General features: G+C 42.7%; 1 protein-coding gene and 1 pseudogene across 1 annotated transcript; one reads left to right on the top strand and one right to left on the bottom strand.

Moving 5' to 3' along the window:
- The first annotated feature begins 3552 nt into the window (after positions 1-3552).
- LOC133761069 (intelectin-1-like) lies at positions 3553-9631 on the top strand. Its single transcript, XM_062193719.1, has 7 exons — positions 3553-3610; positions 5272-5370; positions 6370-6617; positions 6968-7126; positions 7504-7624; positions 8700-8803; positions 9479-9631. The coding sequence occupies exons 1-7, from the start codon at positions 3553-3555 to the stop codon at positions 9629-9631; spliced, it is 942 nt and encodes a 313-aa protein (XP_062049703.1).
- Positions 9632-20944: 11313 nt separating this feature from the next.
- Positions 20945-21977, bottom strand: LOC133759247 (rRNA 2'-O-methyltransferase fibrillarin-like; annotated as a pseudogene).
- Positions 21978-24192: the final 2215 nt, after the last annotated feature.

The raw sequence follows: 24192 nt of genomic DNA, 5'->3' as shown, positions 1-24192 counted from the left end.
CCGACCGGGACTAGAACCCGGTGTGCCAGCGCCGCAAGGTGGAGGATTAGCCTGTTAAGCCATGGCGCTGATCAGCACTCTATTTTTGCAATTAGAAGATTTATTCCCACTTTTTTTTTTATTAATTTAGCCTTTAATTTAACCAAACATTTCACATTCATGAAGTCATTTAATTCAGAGCAAATCCAAGCTTATAAAATTAAATTTAAAAATATTACAGTATTTACAAGACAGGGGATAATTGCTGCTATAAAATACAAATATTAGATTTTTCTCTTTAATACCTGCCAGTAAATATGGCAGAACAGTTTTGACTCTGAAGATATGCCCACTTTCTTCTTTGTTACTTAACGTGATACAGATAGGAACAGCAGTGCCCTAAGGCATGAGAAAGAACTAAAAATTGTGCCAACTGATAAGAAAGGATAACAGGTACTATTTTTCAGATAATGTAATTGTTATGCAGAATTCCAAATAATCCATTGGTCATTGTTCAATATAAATAAAAGAAAGGAACTTTTTTTAATGCAAAGTCAACATATATCCTTCTATATAAACAACTAGAATTAGCAATTAGAAAAGTAAATTAATAAAGCAGCACAGGCAATAGCATCAAACGATGTGAGAGTTCCACATGGGGCTGAAACTTGTTCTAGCACTGGTCCCTATCTCTGTAATGTGACCAGGGAAGGGCCTTGCTATCAAATGCTTCAGTATCAATCCCAGCTGAGATGCTGAGTTTGAGGCCATTGGGATTATGTCATCCTCCTGGCCAGAGAATGCATCATGAGTGAGCATGTACTGTGGGCTTAATGATGTTCATTCAAAAATTGTTATGCTGAAGTCCTAATACCCAGCCCTCAACATGTGACTTTTTAAAAAAGATTTATTTATTTATGTTTCAGGCAGAGTTACAGAGAGTCAGAGGCAGTCTTCCATACTCTGGTTCACTCCTCAAAAGGCCACAATGGCTGGAGCTGAGTGGATCTGAAGCCAGAAGCCAGGATCTTCTTCTGGGTCTCCCATGTGGGTGCAGGAGTCCAAGGACTTTGGCCATCTTCCACTGCTTTCCCAGGCCATAGCAGAGACCTTGATTGGAAGTGGATCAGAAGAGGAGCGACTGGGATTAAAACCATTGCCCATATGGGATGCTGGCACTGCAGATGGCTGCTTTACCTGCTATGCCACAGGGCCAGCCCCTGTGATAGTTTTTTAAGGAGGATCTTTAAAGACGTGACTGTGTGAAAAGGAGGTTGTTAGGTGGGCTCTAAAACAGTATGACTGGTGACTTTATAAGAGAAGAAAGTAGAGAGACACAGATGAAAATCAGGGAAGAATGCACAATGACCACACCATCGCCTAGAATGTGGTCCCCTGCAAGCTGAGGCTGGAGGCCTGAGAAGAGTGCATAGCTGGCCACGTGTCACTCTCGGGCTTGCAACCACCAAAACAGAGACCCAGACAATTTGCCGTGTTTCAGCCACAGGTGTGGCATTCTGTTATGGCAGCCATCCTGACCTAGTGCAGCATGCAACCTATCTCTGGGCAGCCTGACAAGAGGAAAAATGGACTGGAGTTCTGAGGAAGGCAGGTCACCTCCTAAAGTAGATACAAAAGGAGTGGTTGTTTGGCTGGTAGTTAATATGTTTCCAGGAAATGCCTGCCTCCCACTTTGGAGTGCCTGTCTTAGGGTTTTGGCTTGGCTCCCAATCCCAGGTTCTGGGTCATGTGTACCCAGGAGGGACAGGTGATGCTGGAATCAGTTGAGTCCTTATCACCCACCCTTAGTTCCTGGATCCTGGCATCAGCCTGGCTCAGCTCGAGCTTTTGTAGGCATCTGAATTGTGAACAAGGAAACCGGAAATTTCTGATGATCTATTCTCTACCAGTAAAGTAAATAAAGAAAGAGAGGAATAGACCCAGAAGAAGCAGTGACCTCCCCCTCTCTGTGTCTTGTAGGTGATGTCTGGCACATCCCTCTGTGTCTTGGCCACAGACACTGGCTGTGGTCAGAGAAGAGAGAACTTAGGAGCCAAGGGCCTTGAAGACGTCGATCCAGGAGCGCCAGTGTCACACACACCCCAGCCTGCCTGCTCCCTCATGTCCTGTTTCATGAGGTGATGTGTGCAGTTTTTGTTGGACCCACCTGCTGATGGGCTTGCTCAGTTTCAGAGGAAAGCTTCATCACAGATGCAGACCTGAACTGGGAGGACAATTCAGCCGATGGACACAGTCACTGGTCGAAGGGGTGACCACTGGTCGATGGTGGTCGAAGGGGTGACCTCCCTACCACAGATTTTCATTTTCCCTAGATTCTTAGATGCCGTCCGTTGCAAATTAGTCCATGATTCATGTTTCCCTGAGGATGAGATGCTAATGATGCTGAAGATGTAAAAATCCAAAGCATTTCAAAAATCAATGAGAAAAGTATGAAAGAGCTATAAATGTTCTACTGAGCTTTTCTTCTTGGTGCTGTTTTTTAAATCAGTGTTTTTGAGGATTTCATTTAAAGCAGTACTTTGAATTTATAAACCCAGAAAATATTGGCTTAAAAATGATTTGTGATGTTTTCCTGAAGACTGCTATCACCGAGGTTGTAGTAACCTTATGTTAGGCATGTGGTTTTATTTAGGAGGCACTGACCAATTCTATTATAGCTGAACGGACTTTTGAGAACTGAGGAATGACATCAGGACCGGAATGATACAGGAGGGGTGAGGCATCCCAGAGAACTTGTGCTGCTTTATTCCCAAATGCATTTGTGGTAAAGTTTCACCTGTCTATGGAAAATGAAAAAAAAATAAGAAACAAAGAAGTGAGTCTTAGTGGAACCATGCATTTATCAGCTTGAATGTTTTTGTTGATTCTGAAATGACCACTTTCTGGTTTGTGTTAAAATTTTCTTTATCTGTGAAGATGGTACATCGTTAATTTTAAAAAGTTTTTACCAGAAGGAAAGAAATACACAAACAAAAAAACCCAAAATAATACCAACTCTGGGTGGTTAACTCACCTACTTGAGTTTTCTTTTTGGAGAAGGCGATGGTCTATGAGTTCCAGAAATTTTTTATGTATATGACCTTTAGAATTTGTTTTTCTGAACTTGAAATTACACAAATTAATTTGGCATTAAGGACCCTCCTTGAGAAAACTAGGGCTGTCCCTCCACTGGGCATTGAGCCCAGTGAGGTGAGGTGGACACCTGGGTGTGGGGCCCCACGGGCTTTCACCATAAAGGGCTCAGCTTCTCACCCTGCACCAGGAGCCTCTGTAGAGAGCTCCCTGTCTCCACTTAGCTGTTGTGCTGGCTTGGAGGGGAGGACGGTGTGATCCGTGTTGGAGAAGGTGCAGCTGGGACAGAAACAAGCTCTGTGAGTGCAAGAGCCCCATCTTCAACTCAGGGAGGCTGCTGTGATGTGGGTCCTAGGGATGTGTGAGTTTAACCAAAGGCAAGGGATCCTAGAGTCTTTATAAGAGTGTCTAGTGGAGCAAGGACTTACAGACCCAGTATGTCAAGGTGGTGACCTTCATCTTCCTTCTCTTTAGGTTGACATGACCCAGTGGGGCTTCCTGCTGCTCCTCCTTGTGGCCACAGAATGGCGAAGTGCAGGTGGGTCCTCACACTGGGAGCGATAGGATCCCCGCTCAGCTTTGGAGCTCAACAGCAGAACTAGGCTGGATCCAGGCTAGAGAGGGTATTTTTTTTTTTTTTTTGACAGGCAGAGTGGATAGTGAGAGAGAGAGAGAGACAGAGAGAAAGGTCTTCCTTTGCCGTTGGTTCACCCTCCAATGGCTGCTGCGGCTGGCGTGCTGCAGCCGGTGCACCACGCTGATCTGAAGCCAGGAGCCAGGTGCTTCTCCTGGTCTCCCATGGGGTGCAGGGCCCAAGCACTTGGGCCATCCTCCACTGCACTACTGGGCCATAGCAGAGAGCTGGCCTGGAAGAGGGGCAACCGGGACAGGATCCGGTGCCCCGACCGGGACTAGAACCTGGTGTGCCGGCGCCGCTAGGTGGAGGGTTAGCCTGTTGAGCCACGGCGCCAGCCTATACAGAGGGTATTTTTGAGATTCACAGATCGACAGGCATGTGGGCCGATTGCTGATTTCTGGCCGCCAGGGGTACAGAGCCAAAACTGGGAGGGTATTTCCTGTGGCACTGGCTGGGGCCAGGTTCTGTGCCTCTGTGTGATCTTGTAGAGGCTCCAGTGAAACAGTCTGTCCTGTGCTATTCCTCATCCTGTGGTCTTAACCTTGAGTTTCCATGGGAAGGGCATAGTCAACTTTATGCTTAGAAATGTTGTCTTGATGGTTTTCCTATAAAATTCAGAGTGATGGCATCTTAAGATCTGTATTTTTCTAGTTCATTTTTTTTTAAATGAAAAACAATGTTTTTAGATATCTTCTTCCTTAATCATCACAAAGCTCTGTTTGGTAGCTTATTTGAGGTTCTAGGAAACTGAGGTTTCATTATGCAAAGTAGAACTCCTAGGACACAGTGGTGAGGTTTGTGTCCCTTGCACTTGAACACCCCTGCCCTTTCAGATCATGGTTGTTCCCATTCCTACAGACATTTAGAGTAGTTACAGAGATGGAGTTAAATACAACGGTCTTCATTCTGTGCCTCTGTTAGTCTCCTAGCCACTGTCTCCCTCTTCCTTACCTCACACCCTATATTCAGCCACGTTAAGCTACTTAATTTCTTCAGTAGGCTGGATTCTGATTTCCTTTGTTTTTACAAGGTCTTGGATATAGTGTTTTCCCTGATTTAATTCTCTTCTCTTTCATCCTACAGAGAAATCTTGTATATTTCCTAAGAACACACTTGGGTGTCACCTGGACTCAGAGTCCTCCTGGGCCTCACACATCCTATCCTGACAACTTCTGCCTCCATTCCAGCCTATCCCCTTCCATATCACACACTTTGGTTTGCTGGCATGTCTAGCTCTTATCCTTTATTCTTCTCCATATAATTTTGTTGAGTAACCATTCGTGCCCTGGGGAGGCAATTCTTGGTGATGTTGAGTGTGTTGGAATGCCCAGAGTTTAGCACAAGGAAGGTCACAGTTGGGGTCGTGTGGAAGTGATGTGCAAGAAGCATGCTGGGTGCAGGGTCATCTTGGTTGAATGGAGCTGATCTGGATCTCACAGGGCTATAGAACCCGGACAGCAGTGCCCTGCACTGCAGGTAAATGGATTTTGGAGTTGGGGACAACAAGACGCTGGGTTTTGTGTCAAAGCAGGAATGAGAATCAAACTCTGCTTGTTCTGTAGCTGTGGCCTATACAGATTCCTCGGAACGGACCTGTTCATATTCTCCAAATCTACCCAGAAACTGCAAGGAAATCAAACAGGAGTGCCCTAAGTCATGTGGTGAGTGCTGAGACAGGTAGGCAGAGCCAGGCAGCGTGGTCAGGGTCTGTCCTCTGAGAGTGTAGAATCCTTCAGAAGTTTTGAACAACTTGCAGCAAAATATATATACAAATATATCATATGTATAATAAATATATGTGTATATTCTTTTTTTCAAACTTATGTAGCTACTAATTTCTGAAAAATACTCTACACACAACACACACACACACACACAAGGATAACATGTTGGATCACATTTTCCAGTTTAGACAATTTTAGTGGCTAACTCACTGTCAGTAACCACCTTCCCACTGGTGTTCAGCCTTCAAAACGGTGCGTCTCTACAACATTTTCATTTCCTAGGGTGGATACAGACACTCTGTGCCCACTAAGCACTAACTCCTTATTCTCTTTGTCCTCCAGCTGTGGTCACTGCTGCTCTGCTTTCCCTCACTATGAATTTGTCTCTTCTCATCACCTCCCCGAAGAAGAACCATTAGCCCTTAGCCCTTTATGCCTGGATATTTTACTTAGCATCCTGTTCTAGAGGCTTGACAGTGGTTTACCATGTGTAACTCAATGCTTTTTATACTTTCTATGTATATACACACACACACACAGAAACTTTGTGCATCCATTTGTCTGTTAATTTGTATTTGGGTTGTTCCTACATTCTGTTCCTGTACTCTTGCTGTTATGGAGGTCACAGATATCTATGTGATACCTGAACAGATATCTGTGTGAGTTGCTGTGGGTGCAACTCGGCGTGGTATTGCTGACTCATATGATGGTTCCATGTTGAACTTCTATGGAATATTACTAAGGATTGATGATTCTAGGCTCTGTTCCAGGCACAGGAAAATGAACTCTTGAAACCTGGGGGATCTTTCAGCAGCCTTAGGCATACTTGGTAAATGATGCAAAGTGGGAGAGCCAGTTCCCAGGGCCTTTCTGGGTGTGGGCTGAGCCCCACCATGAGCTTACAGACTGCAATGCTCTGTCTGGTCCTCTCTACAGATGGCCTGTATTTCCTCCGCACCGAGTATGGGGTCATCTATCAGACCTTCTGTGACATGACCACAGACGGTGGTGGCTGGACCCTGGTGGCCAGTGTGCACGAGAACTACATGGCTGGGAAGTGCACGTTGGGTGATCGCTGGTCCAGTCAGCAGGGCAGCAGAGCAGACTACCCCGAGGGGGACGGCAACTGGGCCAATTACAACACCTTCGGGTCTGCGGAGGCAGCCACAGGTGATGACTACAAGGTTGGTACCATGTCTCCTTCCCACCACTTGGGCAAGGTGAGGAGTTGAGTTTGCAGGGCCACACACAGGCAGGAAGGAGGGTTGAAAGGTGAGGACATTTCCCCACCAAGGGAGGGTTGGATAAGGATAAGAAGTGCTTAGATGTCTTGACCACATCTTCCCCCCTACAAGACTATGATGGACTGGGGTAGTGGTGGGGAGTCATCGTGTGCTGAACGTGGGGTTGTCTGAGGCTGCTGGCCATGTCCCACCTGAGCCCCAAGCCATCAGTTCAGCCAGGGCTGCCCATGGGGGTCTTCTGCCAGATGGGACCTCCTGGGCTGGTTGTCTCAGTATGTGCTGCTCCCCAGAACCCCGGCTACTACGACATCCAGGCCCAGGACCTGGAAATCTGGCACGTGCCCAACATGACGCCCCTGCAGCACTGGAGGAACAGCTCCCTGCTGAGGTACCACACCAGCACTGGCTTCTTCCAGCATCTGGGACACAATCTGTTTGGCCTCTACCAGGTACACAGGGCTCTGGATGTGGGCACTTTGGTGAACAGGGAGCATGTGTTGGGGTGGAGCAAGTCAGCTCTGTTGGTCCCACATAACCTCTGAGCACCTGTGCTTGCCTGTTTCTGCTACTTGTGGTTCACTGTGAACCCATGTCCTGCCTCTCCCAGCAGTCTGAGCCAAGCAAGGGCAGAGAACTATGGAGGCTGGGAAGAGAGGCGGGGACTAGGAGCTTGGGACTGTTGGAGAGACTTAGCTCTGGGGAGAAAGGAATCAGTGTTATTGAAAGTGGTTTCTGAATTATGAATTGGCTTGAAGGACCTCTTAGCTTGTCACAATTTGGCAGCTGCTCCACTCTCCTCACTCAACTCCTCTTTTACACTTTGCAGAAATACCCGGTGAAGTACGGCTCGGGGAAGTGTTTGTCTGACAATGGCCCAGCAGTTCCTGTGCTCTATGACTTTGGTGATGCTGAGAAAACTGCATCTTATTACTCACCCGTGGGTCAGAGTGAGTGCCATCATTAACCTTTAGGTGCCTTCACCGGAAATTACCAATGACATTCATTATTTTTGGTATTCACTGAGCACTTACAACATGCCTGACTGTTCTCTAGGAACTCAACATAGTAATGTCATTTATTTATCATGAGACAATGATGTAGTTAGAATTTTTCAAAGGATGTAAACCTAGGTTTTTTTTTTCTTTAAAAAATCCACTTCCTTAACTTGCCTCTTGTAAATTAGATTCTTTTTCATTTTCAAATGCTGTTTGTATTTTTTGTATCTCTCCCCTCTTTTTCATTGTCAAGAATCAAAGTAGAGATGAATGGATTTGTAAATTATATATGGTAATAACCCTGTCATAGGAATACTCATACAGTTTGACAAAATAATCCTATTTCTGAGAAAATAAATGCAGAAGAGATATAATATGCTTGAATAGGGTATAGTCACACTAACTTAAGTTGCTCTGGATATGAAAAGATCAAAAGAAGGAAGTTGCCTCTTGTAAGAGTTAAGGAAAGGCACAGGATACCATTCCCAGGAAAGAAAAACTGGCAATGTGGTGAGAGAAATTAATTTCTGTGCTGAAGGATAGCTGTTAGTGATCATAAGACAAACTCCTGGTATAATAAAATTGCAAGTGTTAAGTCACAGACTGGCAACGGCATTTTGGTTATACTTTTCTGTGTGGATGAGGACAGGTGATGATGGGAGGATCCACACCTGGCAATTGGAGACATGTGAAGAGAAGCAGGTGGTGACACCTGACCATGGCTGATCCTTGCTGGACCTTGTAAGGTCTTGTTGATGATCTCTGTGTTGAGCCTCATTTCTCCTCCATGTCCTAGGCAGAGGAGCATCCTTTGTAAAGTCCTAGGGTTAGCTCTGTCTTTCCACACAGAGGGAAGTTCCCACAGGGACTAGTTCAGGGTTCAGTGCACCTGTCACTGGCCATAGACAGCGGTGCTGGGTTGGGGTGCATGCTGGACTTAGGGCTTAAGGTATTGTTGAGCAGATCAAAAACTGTTTCTAGCCCTTTCTTTGAATTTTTGACTGTTTCTTTACCTCTTCTTTTTCAGAGGAATTTGTTGCCGGGTTTGTCCAGTTCAGAGTGTTTAACAATGAGAGAGCAGCAAACGCGCTGTGTGCTGGGATGAAAGTTACTGGCTGTAACACCGAGCATGTGAGTGTTTTGGGATTTCAGTGCTCTGTGGGTGTGTATATATGTGTGTTTGTGTGAATGTGTCTGTGTGTGATTATGTATGTATGTTTGAGTTTGTTTGTCTGCGTCTGTGTTGTTCTGTGTATGCATGTGTGCTTGTGTGTGTCCGTACATGTGTCTGTGTATCTGTGTATGCCTGTGTGTGTGTGCCTTTGTGTGATTCTGTTTGTCTGCGTCTGTGTCTGTGCTGTTTATGTATGTGTGCTTGTGTGTGTCCGTTCATGTGTCTGTGTATCTGTGTATGCCTGTGTGAGTTTGTGTTTGTGTCTGTGTGTGTGTGTGCCTATGTGGCTCTGACAGTGTGTGTCTCTGTGGATGCTCACTTGCTCTCACTCTATTGAGTGCTGATGTTACAGGAACAGAATTCATTTGTTGGAATTTTGTTTTATCAACATATTTATCAATATATTTTTATTTATTTATTTAAATATTTTTTGTCTTTTCAAAAAAGAAAAGTACAGAAGTAAGAAAAAAAGATCATTACCATTCCATCCTGTGGAGGACAGGGTGCTATGGGAGGGAGTGGTCAAAGTCATGCAGATTCTGGCCAAGGGCTCCAGAGAACTTGGCCCTTAATTACCCACTGGTGTCAGCAGTGAATCTCAGACTTCTTGTGTCCCTTCTTTGTGTTCCCAGCACTGCATTGGTGGAGGAGGATACTTCCCGGAGGGCAATCCCAGGCAGTGTGGGGATTTCTCTGCCTATGACTGGAGTGGATATGGAACTCATCAGAGTTATAGCAGCAGCCGGGAGATCACCGAGGCAGCTGTGCTGTTGTTCTACAGATGAGAGCTCTGTGGTGTGGGACCAGGAAGCCATCTCCAATCTCAGACAGAGAAACTAAAATGATAATAGGGAGAGAAGCCCAATAAACTACATTGATTTATGCCTATTTCTTTCCTTGAGTTGTTTTATAAGTCGACTAGCAGTTTAAGAGATATGTGAAATAATACATGTTGTTCTGATGAATTCCACCACAGACATTCTTGGTTTGGAATTACAAGTCCCAGCTATGCCAGAACAAGAGCATGCCCTGTTTCTAGGACACATTGAATTAAATTCAGGGACAGGGAAAAAGATTTCTCGTTCATTCTCCCCAATACATCTTATTGGTTAATTAGTCTTTTTTTTTTCTCTTTATATACAAAAGATCAGTTTAGTATATATTAGGTAACGATTTCAACAGTTTGCCCCCATATAGCAACACAAAGTGAAAAAAAATACTGTTGGAGTACTAGTTATAGCATTAAATAAGAGTGTACAGCACATTAAAGACAGAGATCCTACATAATATTTTTTTAAAAATTAATTAATTTTCTATGCCATTTCCAATTTAACACCAGTTTTTTTTATTTCCAATTATCTTTATATACAGAAGATCGATTCAGCACATAATTAGTAAAGATCTCATCAGTTTGTACACACGCAGAAACACAAAGTGTAAAAATACTGTTTCAGTACTAGTTATAGCATCACTGCACATTAGACAACACATTAAGGACAGTTCTCACATGGGATGTAAGTACACAGTGACTTCTGTTGCTGACTTAACAATTTGACACTCCTGTTCATGGCGTCAGTAATCTCCCTAGGCTCCAGTCATGAGTTGCCAGGGCTATGGAAGCCTTTAGAGTTCGCTGACTTTGATCTTATTCCGATAGGGTCATAGTCAAAGTGGAAGTTCTCTCCTCCCTTCGGAGAAGGGTACCTCCTTCTTTGATGGCCCCGTTCTTTCCACTGGGATCTCACTCACAGAGATCTTTCATTTAGGTCTTCTTTTTTTCTTTTCCATGGTAACTTGGCTTTCCATGCCTACAATACTCTCATGGGCTCTTCAGCCAGGTCTGAATGCCTTAAGGGCTGATTCTGAGGCCAGAGTGTTGTTTAGGACATCTGCCATCCTATGAGTCTGCTGTGTATCCCACTTCCCATGTTGGATCTTTCTCTCCCTTTTTGATTCTATCAGTTAGTATTAGCAGACACTTGTCTTGTTTGTGTGATCCCTTTGATTCTTAGACCTATCTGAGCCATAAAATGTGAACTGAAATTGATCACTTGGACTAGTGAGATGGCATTGGTACATGCCACCTTGATGGGATTGTATTGGAATCCCCTGGCACATTTCTAACTCCATCATTTGGGGCAAGTCTGATTGTGCATGTCCCAAATTGTACATCTCCTCCCTCTCTTTTTCCACTCTGAAATTTAACAGGGATCACTTTTCAGTTAAAATTTAAACACCTAAGAATAATTGTGTGTTAATTACAGAGTTCAACCACTAGTACTAGAACAACAACAACAACAACAAATACTAAAAAGGATAAAGTATTGCATTGTACATCTAAAGTCAGGACAAGAGCTGATCAGGTCATTGTTTCTTATAGTGTCCATTTCACTTCAACAGGTTTCCCCTTTGGTGCTCAGTTGTCGCCGATCAGGGAAAACAAATGATATTTGTTTCTTTGGGACTGGCTTAATTCACTCAGCATGATGTTTTCCAGATTCCTCCATCTTGTTGCAAATGACTGGGTTTCATTGTTCCTTACTGCTGTATAGTATTCTATGGAGTACATGTCCCATAATTTCTTTATCCAGTCTACTGTTGATGGGCATTTTGGTTGGTTCCAGGTCTTAGCTATTGTGAATTGAGCTGCAATAAACATTAATGTGCAGATGGCTTTTTTATTAGCCAAATTAATTTCCTTTGGGTAAATTCCAAGGAGTGGGATGGCTGGGTTGTATGGTAGGGTTATGTTCAGGTTTCTGAGGAATCTCCAGACTGACTTCCATAGTGGCTTAACCAGTTTGCATTCCCATCAACAGTGGGTTAGATTCCCTTTTCCCCACATCCTCTCCAGCATCTATTGTTGGTAGATTTCTGGATGTGAGCCATTCTCACCGGGGTGAGGTGAAACCTCATTGTGGTTTTGATTTGCACTTCTCTGATTGCTAGTGATCTTGAACATTTTTTCATGTGTCTGTTGGCCATTTGGATTTCCTCTTTTGAAAAATGTCTATTGAGGTCCTTGGCCCATCTCTTAAGTGGGTTGTTTGTTCTGTTGTTGTGGATTTTCTTGATTTCTTTGTAGATTCTGGTTATCAACCCTTTATCTGTAGTATAGTTTGCAAATATTTTTTCCCATTCTGTCGGTTGCCTCTTCACTTTCCTGACTGTTTCTTTTGAAGTACAGAAACTTCTCAATTTGATGCAATCCCAAATGTTAATTTTGGTTTTGACTGCCTGTGCTCCTGGGGTCTTTTCCAAGAAGTCTTTGCCTGTGCCTATATCTTGCATGGTTTCTCCAATGCTCTCTAATAATTTGATGGTTTCGGGTCGTAGATTTCAGTCTTTAATCCATGTTGAGTGAATTTTTGTGTAAGGTGAAAGGTAGGGATCTTGCTTCATACTTCTGCACATGGAAATCCAGTTTTTCCAGCACCATTTATTGAATAGGCTGTCCTTATTCCAGGGATTAGTTTTGGATCTTTGATAAATATAAGTTGGCTGTAGATGTTTGGATTGATTTCTGGTGTTTCTATTCTGTTCCATTGGTCTATCCATCTGTTTCTGTACCAGTACCATGCTATTTTGATAGCTACTACCCTGTAGTATGTCCTGAAATCTGGTATTGTGATGCCTCCGGCTTTGTTTTTGTTGTACAAGATTGCTTCAGCTATTCGAGGTCTTCTGTGTCTCCATATGAATTTCAGCATCATTTTTTCCAGATCTGAGATGAAGGTCTTCGGTATCTTGATTGGTATTGCATTGAATGTATAAATTGCTTTTGTGAGAATAGACATTTTGAAATTGATTCTTCCAGTCCATGAGCATGGAAGATTTCTCCATTTTTTGGTATCCTCTTCTATTTCTTTCTTTAAGGTTTTGTAGTTTTCATCGTAGAGATCTTTAACGTGCTTGGTTAAGTTTATTCCAAGGTATTTGATAGTTTTTGTAGCTATTGTGAATGGGATTGATCTTAGAAGTTCTTCCTCAGCCGTGGCATTGCCTGTGTATACAAAGGCTGTTGATTTTTGTGCATTGATTTTATATCCTGCTACTTTGCTAAACTCTTCGATGAGTTCCAGTAGTCTCTTAGTAGAGTTCTTTGGGTCCTAAATAAAGAATCATATAATCTGCAAAGATAGTTTGAGTTATTCCTTCCCAATTTGTATCCCTTTAATTTCTTTTTCTTGCCTGATGGCTCTGGCTAAGACTTCCAGAACTATGTTGAATAGCAGTGGTGAGAGTGGGCATCCCTGTGTGGTACCAGATCTCAGCGGAAATGCTTCCAACTTTTCCCCATTCAATAGGATGTTGGCTGTGGGCTTTTCATATATTGCTTTGATTGTATTGAGGAATGTTCCTTCCATACCCAGTTTGCTTAGAGTTTTCATCATGAAAGGGTGTTGTATTTTATCAAATGCTTTCTCTGCGTCAATTGAGAGAATCATATGGTTTTTCTTCTGCAGCCTGTTAATGTAGTGTATTACGTTGATTGTTTTGCGAACGTTGAACCATCCCTGCATACTAGGGATAAATCCCACTTGGTCTGGGTGGATGATCTTTCTGATGTGTTGTTGCATTCTATTGGCCAGAATTTTATTGAGTATTTTTGCATCTATGTTCATCAGGGATATTGGTTTGTAATTCTCTTTCAATGCTGCATCTTTTTCTGGCTTAGGAATTAAGGTGATGCTGGCTTCATAGAAAGAATTTGGGAGGATTCCCTCTTTTTCGATTGTTCTGAATAGTTTGAGAAGAATTGGAGTTAGTTCTTCTCTAAATGTCTGGTAGAACTCAGCAGTGAATCCATCTGGTCCTGGGCTTTTCTTTGTTGGGAGGGCCTTTATTACTGTTTCAATTTCTGTCTCAGTTATGGGTCTGCTTAGGTTTTCTATGTCTTCCTGGCTCAATTTAGGTAGGTTGTATGTGTCCAAGAATCTGTCCATTTCTGATAGATTTCCCTGTTTGCTGGCATACAAGTCCTTGTAGTAATTTCTGATGATTCTTTTTATTTCTGTGGTGTCTGTTGTTACGTTTCCTATTTCATCTCTGATCCTATTGATTTGGGTCTTTTCTCTTCTTTTTTTAGTTAGTTGGGCCAATGGGGTGTCAATTTTGTTTATTTTTTCAAAAAACCAGCTCCTCGTTTGGCTGATTTTTTGTAATGTTTTTTTTTTTGGATTCAATCTTGTTGATTTCTTCTTTGATTTTAATTATTTCTCTTCTCCTACTGGGTTTGGTTTTGGTTTGCTGCAGATTTTCTAGATCCTTGAGATGACTTGAAAGCTCATCTATTTGGTGCCTCTCCAATTTTCTTGATGTAGGCACCTATTGACATAAATTTTCCTCTTAACACTGCTTTTGTTGTATCCCATAGGTTTTATGTTGTGCTGTTATCCTCATTTACTTCCAGAAAATTTTTGATTTCTCTTTTAATTTCTTCTATGACCCATTGTTCATTCAGGAGCATGTTGTTCAATCTCCATGTGTTTGCACATGCTCTGGGGATTCCCGAGTTGCTACTTTCCAATTTCATTCCTTTGTGGTCTGAGAAGCTGCATGGTATGATTCTAATTCTTTTGAATTTGCTGAGACTTGCTTTATGGCCTAGTATGTGGTCAGTCCTAGAGAAGGTTCCATGTACTGCTGAGAAGAATGTAAAGTCCTTAGATGTAGGATAAAATGTTCTGTAGATATCTGTTAGATCCATTTGGGCTATAGTGTCATTTAAATCTGCTGTCTCCTTGTTGATCTTCTGTTCTGTTGATCTGTCTATCTCTGAGAGTGGAGTATTGAAGTCCCCCAGTACTATTGTATTGGGGTCTAAGTCTCCCTTTAAGTCCCTTAACAAGTCTTTTAAATAAGCTGGTGCCCTGTAATTAGGTGCATATACATTGATAATCGTTATATCTTCCTGTTGAATGGATCCCTTAATCATTAAATAGTGCCCCTCCTTGTCTCTCCTGACAGTTTTTGTGGTAAAGTTTATGTTGTCCGATATTAAGATGGCTACGCCCGCTCTTTTTTCATTTCTGTTGGCATGGTATATCTTTTTCCAGCCTTTCACTTTCAGCCTGTATGGATCATTGTTGGAAAGATGAGTTTCTTGTAAGCAGCAAAAAGATGGGTTTTGTTCCTTAACCCAATCAGCCAATCGGTGTCTTTTAACTGGACAGTTCAAGCCATTAACATTCAATGTGACTATTGAGAAGGAGTAACTTTGCCCTGCCATTTGCCAAAGATATTTTCTAATATCTGGTTTGAGATTCCTGTGATCTTTTGCTGTGAGGTTTCCTTCCTTTACCTTCTTTCATATTGGTGACCGTGTTTCTGTGTTTCTGTATGTAACACATCTTTAAGCATCTTTTGCAGGGCTGGACGAGTGGCGACAAATTCTTTCAATTTCTGTTTGCTGTGAAAGGTCTGTATTTCACCTTCATTCATAAATGAGAGCTTTGCAGGATATAATATTCTGGGCTGGCAGTTTTTCTCTCTTAGTACTTGGGCTATATCTCGCCATTCTCTCCTGGCTTGTAGGGTTTCTGATGAGAAGTCAGCTGTGAGTCTAATTGGAGATCCTCTGAGAGTTATCTGACATTTCTCTCTTGCACATTTTAGGATCTTTTCTTTATGTTTCACTGTGGTGAGTTTGATTACGACGTGTCATGGTGAGGATCTCTTTTGATCATGTTTATTAGGGGTTCTATGAGCTTCCTGTACTAGGATGTCTCTGTTCTTCTCCAAACCTGGGAAATTTTCTGCTAGTATCTCACCAAAAAGGCCTTCTAATCCTTTCTCCCTCTCCATGCCTTCAGGAACTCCTAGAACCCGAATGTTGGTTTTTTTTAATAGTATCCTGTAGATTCCTGACAGTATTTTTTTAGATTTCTGATTTCTTCTTCTTTTCTTTGATTTGACTCTTTCCTTTCCTGTTCTCTGTCTTCTAATTCCGATATTCTCTCTTCTGCTTCACCCATTGTGTTTTTAAGGCTCTCTAATGTGTTTGTCATTTGATCTATTGAATTCTTCATTTCATTGTGGTTTTTTGTCACTATCACAGTTTCTTGTTCCACTAGTTGTTTCATTTCATTTTGATTCCTCCTTAATATTTCATTTTCACATGAGAGATTTTCTATCTTGTCCATTAAGGATTTCTGTAGTTCAAGAATTTGTTTTTGAGAACTTCTTAATGTTCTTATCAATTATTTGAGATCTGCTTCTTGCATTTCCTCTATCTCATCATCTTCATAATCTTGCATTGGGGTGTCTTGTTCATTTTGGGCGTCATAGTGTTTTCCTTGCTCTTGTTACCTCGGCTTCTATGTTTGTTGTTTGGCATGTTGGAGATAATTTATGGTTTTTTTTTTTTTTTTTTTTTTGCTGTGGTGTTTTTTTTTCTCATTATACTATTCCTCTAAGAGGCCTGTCTGCTTTGTTGGATCCTTAGGGGCTGTGATGGGTGTGGCCAGAGAGCTATGCTTGATTCTTCAGGTTTAAGGCTGTGCAAAGAGCGACTATCCCAGATTGTTCACTCCCTTGCTCCTTGCTGGATCGCTCTCTCTCTCTCTCTCTCTTTTTTTTTTTTTTTGACTCAGTTGGGAGTGGAATTGAGGGTAGTTGAAATCTGGCCTCTGTGAGTATTCGTTTGATCTACCCTTGGGACCACACAAAGAGTTTATGCAGCCCTCAATGTGTTCTCGAGTTTCGCCAAAGTTACTGAGTTTGGCTGTGCTTTACATATGTAAAACCGCGGTGCTCTTTGCTTTGCTTGGTGAGTGAAGGGAGAAGCCTCTGTTCCCCACCCCCCCAATGTCTCAGGTTTCTGAGGTCTTTGTCTTACCTCCCGTTGGTTCCCTCGCTGGCGAGATTCTGTGGCTCGTCTCCCGCCGCTCGGCTCGTCTCCCGCGGTTGGGTTTCCACGTGGTGGGCTCCCTGTAGGTCCTCTGTGTCACATCCACTAGATCCGGAAGCGTTTCCTCTGCAGTCTTTTTCTTGAGTCTTTTCCTGAGGCTACAGTAATTCCACTTTTATGAAACTTTATTTTCCCAAACTAAGGCGCATGTCCTCACTATCCGCCATCTTGGCTCTGCCCCCGGTTAATTAGTCTTTAATACAAACAGCTTAAAGGAGATAAGAACACTTCTTAGAGTTAGCAGAAGAAATGAAACATAGGACACAAGTAACCATTGCCGTTATTCCTCCAGCTTTGGAGGTTAGGACAGACTCCTCAGGGGTGGATGTGGCTGGGTTGTCTGGAATCCCATATTCAGTTACTTTCTCAACAGGAGAGCCAAGGGCTTCAGTCAGGTGATAATGACTCATCTGTGCTAATGGGACGTTGACCACAGTAGTATTGACTTGTGAGCAGAGCTCAGATGTGTCACACTATTTTGTTCAAAATGTAAATCTGATCATTACATTCTCCAAACCCCATTATCATCACTTTTGTCCACTACTCACCATGAACTGGAACATTTGCTCTCAAATGGGACAGGAGATGTGATTGGTAGGGATGATTTTGTCTTTTAGGTTGGATTATCAGATTTTTCAAATGGAGATAGAGAAGACTAACTGAAATTTGAATTTCAGACAAACTGTGAATCATGTTTTTTCTTTAATGTGTCTCGTGCAATATTTGATCTGGCAACACTCTCTTGGGAGCATCTGGCCATGTCTATTGCCATTGTCACCAATGGAGTGTGTATATGGGGTTCCAGCAAGAATGTTACTGGCATATACTGACCAGAGGCCTGGAGAACCAAAGTTCATAATACCCTCTTGGAAAAACATCACTCACCACTCTTCTTTCTTGAGTTTGGTAGGGGTAGAGTATAAAATGTTTCAATGCTTGATGGCTCTGGTCTTCCATTGTGATTCAAGTCAGTTCCCAGAGAGCTAGCACAGATCCATCTTTTGTGGAAGTCAAACTATTTGCTTTTAGCCTCTGTGGTCCCAGCAACACTTCCAGTTATCCTATCAGTAACTGAACCACATGTAGACAATTCCATGCCACTGCATAACTTTGATTTTGGGTCACAAAGCATAAACAAAGTCATATATATATATATATAAAATATAAGCTTTTTATATATAAGCTTTAATAAATAATTTTATATATATTTTTAATATATATTATTTATATATATGTAAGCTTTACCAAGGTGATTCAAGATGGAAGCAAACACATTGGCTGGGTGCAGTTCTGTCTGTAGGATGCTATGGCAAGGCCATGGGAGGAGGTGATCTGGTGGTCTTCTGAGGAGGCTTTGCTGCTGTCACTGACTCTCTATTTTCAGCTAAGGCTTCCTTGAGTTTTGTTGCATCTGCTACATGGAAGATAACTGAAGCTCTAATGTGTTCTTGGCTAATTCTGATTTGTGTGGTACTTAGTAAGCCACTGTTGGTACATCAGTTTTTTTATTTCCTACTGCATTCCTGCTTTTCTCTCTATTCCTTTGTCCCTCTTTCAGTGGCATGAATGCATTCCCCAAATTCACCTATCGAAATCCAATCTTAAATGTGCTGGTAAAAAGGGTATAGACTGTGGTTGGTGATCAGTTCGTGAGGGATCCTCTGTCTTGAGTGACATTAAGCCCCTAATAAAAGAGACCTCAGGTGACATTTGGTCACTTCCCCCATTCATCCTTTCCACTTTGGGAGGACACCACATTTGGTCTGTCTGGAGAACTCAGCTCAGACACCATCTTGCGATCAGATACCAGGTCTCACAAGACACCATACTTGGTAGAGCCTTTATGTTGGACTTCCCAGCCTTCAGAATTATGAGAAAGTAAAGTTATTTTTTAAAAAATTCCTTCATCTCAGGTGTTTTCTTGTAGATGCACAAATGGACTAAGATACCATCTTTCTGAATTCCCTTGTCTTCTGTGCCCATCTTGCTTTTCTCTGTTTCCCAATTCAAGGTGTTGAAGGTAATGCATAGCACATTTAAAGAGGGTATTTGAGGAGGGCTGAACAAAGAGACTATTTCAAAGGCTTAGGTATGATTTTGAAAAACCAGTGAGAAATGCATAGAAATCCAACAATAGTGACAGCAAGGGGCAGGGAGCAACCCATGTCTGAAGGGCAAGCAAAGAGAACAGTGACTGCTTTCCCAGATTGAGTAGCAGTATAAGTCACTCAGATTGGCAGTTAGTTTTTGGTAGGGTGATGTGGACAACCTGGGGCAACACAGCAGTAAGGGAACAGGGGACTCATAACCTTCATTCTCCTTCTGCCCTTTGATTTAGTGTCGGTGTTTCTCATTGGCTGCACTCAGTTGGGAGCCAGAGGCTAAGGGAGCTCATGAATGCAATCCAGAAAGATCAGCCTCCTGATCAACAAGTAGTGTAGAGAATGGGTCTGGAAGGACAAATCAAAACTATCTATCATGATCCAGTCCCTTTGCCCACAAGTATACAATTTTCCTTTTATTCAAATGAAAAAAATACAATATTCCACTCAGAGGTCACTTAGTCATCTCATTAGCTCTCCTATCACTATGGGGTGATATCCATTCAGTCACTCCTTCTGTGATCCTATTGGACCTTACCAGTGATCTTCACAAGAGATAGCAAGGGAAATAGAATGGTGGAAGCATTTAATAAACATAAAATAGGGGGTTGGTGCTGTGGCACAGTGGGTTAAAGCCCTGGCTTGCAATGCTGGAATCCCATATGGATGCTGGTTCAAGCCCCGGCTGCTCCACTTCTGATCCAGCTTCCTGTTGATGTGCCTAGGAAAGCAGTGGAGAATGACCAAAGTCCTTGGGCCTCTGTGCCCACATGGAAGACCTGAAAGAGGCTCCTGGCTTCAGAATGTCTCAATTCTGGCTATTGCGGCCATTTGGGAGTGAACCAGCAGATGGTTTTCAGCAGACTGCACCCACAAAGACACACAAAGTATACAGTACTGTTTGAGTAGTAGTTTCACCATTAATTCTCATAGTACAACACATTAAGTGAAGAGGTCCTATATGGGGAGCAGGTGCACAGTGACTCCTGTTGTTGATTTAGCAATTGACACCCTTGTTTAAGATGTCAGTAATCACCAGAGGCTCTTGTCATGAGCTGCCAAGGCTATGGAAGCCTCTTGAGTTTGCCAACTCAGATCCTATTTAGACAAAGCCATAGTCAAAGTGGAAGTTCCTCTCCCTTTAGAGAAAGGTACTTCCTTCTTTGTTGGCCCATTCTTTCCACTGGGATCTCACTCACAGAGATCTTTCATTTAGGTCATTTTTTTTTCCCACAGTGTCTTGGCTTTCCATGCCTGTAAAACTCTCATGGGCTTTTTAGCCAAATCTGAATGCCTTAAGGGCTGATTCTGAGAACAGAGTGCTGTTTAGGCCATCTGCCATTCTATGAGTCTGCTGTGTCTCCTGCTTCCCATGTTGGATCATTCTCTCCTTTTTAATTCTATCAATTATTTGCAGACACTGGTCTTATTTATGTAACCCTTTGACACTTAATCCTATCTTTTTGAAAGTAAACTGTTCACTTTGACTAAGGAGATGGCATTGGTACATGCCACCTAATGGGATTGAATTGGAATCCCCTGGCACATTTCTAGCTCTACCATTAGGGGTAAGTCCTCTGGTATGTTTCTAACTCTACCATTTGGGGCAAGTCCGACTGAGCATGTGCCAAACTGTACATCTCCTCCCTCTCTTATTCCCACTCTTATATTTAACAGGGATCACTTTTCAGTTAAATTTAAGTTATTAAGAATAATTATGTGTTAATTAAAGTGTTCAACCAATGTTATTAAGTACAACAACAACAACAAAAAAAAAACACTAAAAGGAATAAAATAGTAAGTTTTCCTCAACAGTCAAGACAAGGGCTGACCAAGTCATTGCTTCTCATGGTGTCCCTTTCACTTCACAGGTTTCCTTTCAAGTGCTCAGTTAGTTGTCACTGATCAGGGAGAACAGATGATATTTGTCCCTTTGGGACTGGCTTATTTCACTCAGCAATGCTTTCCAGATTCCTCCATTTTGTTGCAAGTATCTGGATTTCATGGTTTTCTTTTGCTGTATAGTATTCTATAGAATAAATATCCCATAATTTCTTTTTTTTTTTTCCCACGGAGAAGTCATTTTAATAGAAAAACACAGGAGCCACGGCACAACATGCATCTCTGGACATCCACACAGCACTGAACTTTAGCTCGTCCACCTTGGGCCGCGGCCTGTACATGCCCACGACCACAGTGTGGTCCCTCTCGCACGGCTCCAGCGTGAGCTGCTCCTGGGGCTTCATGTTCTCCTGCTGCATTTTCTTCACCTCCGAGGCGAACACAGCCTCGGCCGAGGCGGTGGAGTCGATGCAGTTGGCCTTAATGGAAATCACAAAGTGTCCTCCATTCCGCAGAAAGGTGCGGGCAATTGAGAGCCACGATCCGGGTTTGGTCTGGCTGCACCACATCAGCAAAGATCACGTCCACCATTGCGATGAGCATGCGGTATTTGTGCGGGTGCCGGGCGTCCTCTATCACGGGGATAATGTTGGTCCTCTTCTTGGCCAAGTTAATGAGGTCACAGCCAGAGCGGTGGGAGAACTCAACTGCGTAGACCAGCCCATCTGGGCCCACGATGTCAGACACGTGGGAGACGGTGGTGCCCGAGGCGGCCCCGAGGTAGCGCACCTTGGCCCGGGGTTTGATGTGGATCTGGTCCACGCCGCCCAGGATTGCCGCCGCCAGCGTGGAGTGGAAGGGGTTCCAGGCCCAGTACTCAATTTTGTCATCTCCTTCCGCAATCGAGACCCTCTTCTCTCCATAAACGGATTCTCCAGGGACCAGGTTCTTGGTGACCAGGGCATCTTCTTTCCTCGACAAATGAAGACCCCCCCTTGTACCGATGAGGCTCCACCATCACATTCTTCCCTGACTGGTTCCCCTTCTTCCCTCCCCGTCCACAACCCTGGTTGCCCCCAGCGTGGAAGCCGCCACCACTTCCTCCACCGCCACCGCCTCCCCCTGCTCCTCGGCCCAGGCCCAGAAGCCGCCACCTCGACCTCGGCCCCCGCCGAAGCCTCCTCAGCCTCCCCAGTGCCCGCCGCGCCCACCACAGTCACCAAAGCCCCCTCGGCCACTGAAGCCTCCCCCATGGGGACTAAAACCTGGCTTCATGGCGAGCAATCAGTTGCGCCGTCTGGAGAATCTGTGGAGTCCCTGAATGCACGAGTCCGGGGCTGCCGCACGTGGATATCTCATAATTTCTTTATCCAGTCTACTGCTGATGGGTATTTAGGTTGATTCCAGGTCTTAGCTATTGTGAATTGAGCTGCAACAAACATTGAGGTGCAGACAGCTCTTTTATTTGCCAAATTAATTTCCTTTGGGTAAATTTCAAGGAGTGGAATGGCTGGGTTGTATGGTAGGGCTATATTCAGGTTTCTGAGCAACCTCCAAACTTACTTACATTGTGGTTTTACCAGTTTGCATTCCCACCAACAGTGGATCAGTGTGCCTTTTTCCCCACATCCTCGCCAGCTTCTGTTGTTAGTTGTTAGTTGATTTCTGTATGTAAGCCATTCTAACTGGGGTGCGGCGAAACCTCATTGTGGTTTTGACTTGCATTTCCCTATGGCTAGTGATCCTGAACATTTTTTCAAGTGTCTGTTGGCTGTTTGGATTTCCTCTTTTGAAATATGTCTATTGAGGTCCTTGACTCATCTCTTAAGTGGGTTGTTTGTTCTGTTGTTGTGGAGTTTCTTGATCTCTTTGTAGATTCTGGTTATTAACCCTTTATCTGTAGCATAGTTTGCAAATATTTTTTTCCCATTCTGTCTGTTGCTTCTTCACTTTCCTGACTGTTTCTTTTGCAGTACAGAAACTTCTCAATTTGATGCAATCCCAATTGTTAATTTTGGCTTTGACTGCCTGTGTCTCTGGGGTCTTTTCCAAGAAGTCTTTGCCTGTGCCTATATCTTGCATGGTTTCTCCAATGTTCTCTAATAATTTGATGATGTCGGGTCATAGACTTAGATCCTTAAATCATATTGAGTGGATTTTTGTGTAAGGTGTAAGGTAGGGATCTTGCTTCATACTTCTGCACGTGGAAATCCAGTTTTCCCAGCACCATTTATTGAATAGTCTGTCTTTACTCCAGGGATTGGCTTGGATCTTTGATAAATACAAGTTGGCTGTAGATGTTTGGATTGATTTCTGGTGTTTCTATTCTGTTCCATTGGTCTATCCATCTGTTTCTGTACCAGTACCATGCTGTTTTGATAACTACTGCCCTGTAGTATGTCCTGAAATCTGGTATTGTGATGCCTCCGGCTTTGTTTTTGTTGTACAAGATTGCTTCAGCTATTCGAGGTCTCCTGTGTCTCCATATGAATTTCAGCATCGTTTTTTCCAGATCTGAGAAGAATGTCTTTTGTATTTTGATTGGTATTGCATTGAATCTGTAAATTGCTTTTGGGAGAATGGACATTTTGATGATATTGACTCTTCCAATCCATGAGCATGGAAGATTTTTCCATTTTTTGGTATCCTCTTCTATTTTCTTTCTTTAAGGTTTTGTAATTCTCATTGTAGTGATCTTGACACCCTTGGTTAAGTTTATTCCAAGGTATTTGATTGTTTTTGTGGCTATTGTGAATGGGATTGAACTCAGAAATTCTTTCTCAGCCATGGCATTGTATATATATACAAAGGCTGTTGATTTTTGTGCATTGATTTTATATCCTGCTACTTTGCCAAACTCTTCTTTGAATTCCATTAGTCTCTTAGTGGAGTTTTTGATCCCCTAAATAAATAATCATATCATCTACAAAGAGGGATAATTTGATTTTTTCCTTCCCTATTTGTATCCCTTTGATTTCTTTCATGCCTAATGGCTCTGGCTAAAACTCTAGGACTATATTAAATAGCAATGGTGAGAGTGTGCATCCTTGTCTGTTTCCAGATTTAGGGGCAATGTTTCCAGCTTTTCTCCATTCAGTAGAGTTCTTGCTGTGTGTTTGTCATTAATTGCCCTGATCGTGTTAAGGAATGTTCCTTTTATATCCAATTTACTTAAGGTTTTAATCATGGAAGGATATTGTATTTTATCAAATTGCTTATCTGCATCTGGTGAGATAACTATATGGTTTTTGTTCTTCAGTTTTTTAATATGATGTGTCACATTGATTGAATTTATGATGTTGAACCATCCCTGCATACCAGGCATAAACCTCACTTGGTCTCGTGAATGATCTTTTTTCTGTGTTGGATTAGATTAGCTAATATTTTGTTGAGATACAGCAAAAGCTGTATGTTAATGTTAATAGGAAAGTTGATAGCAGTTGGTGCCTACATGAAGAAATTGGAATGGTACCAATTAAAGGAGCTATCA

The sequence above is a fragment of the Lepus europaeus genome, chromosome 5, assembly GCF_033115175.1.
Source record: "Lepus europaeus isolate LE1 chromosome 5, mLepTim1.pri, whole genome shotgun sequence".
Taxonomy (NCBI): domain Eukaryota; kingdom Metazoa; phylum Chordata; class Mammalia; order Lagomorpha; family Leporidae; genus Lepus; species Lepus europaeus.
Note: the sequence above shows the minus strand (reverse complement) of the source record. Positions and strands in the feature narration are given on the sequence as shown.

Excerpts from the sequence above, each read along its gene's own strand:
- LOC133761069 (XM_062193719.1), top strand. The coding sequence starts at position 3,553 with ATGACCCAGTGGGGCTTCCTGCTGCTCCTCCTTGTGGCCACAGAATGG. Across the intron at positions 7,127-7,503 it reads ATCTGTTTGGCCTCTACCAG|AAATACCCGGTGAAGTACGG; the intron begins GTACACAGGGCT and ends TACACTTTGCAG. Across the intron at positions 7,625-8,699 it reads TTACTCACCCGTGGGTCAGA|AGGAATTTGTTGCCGGGTTT; the intron begins GTGAGTGCCATC and ends CTTCTTTTTCAG.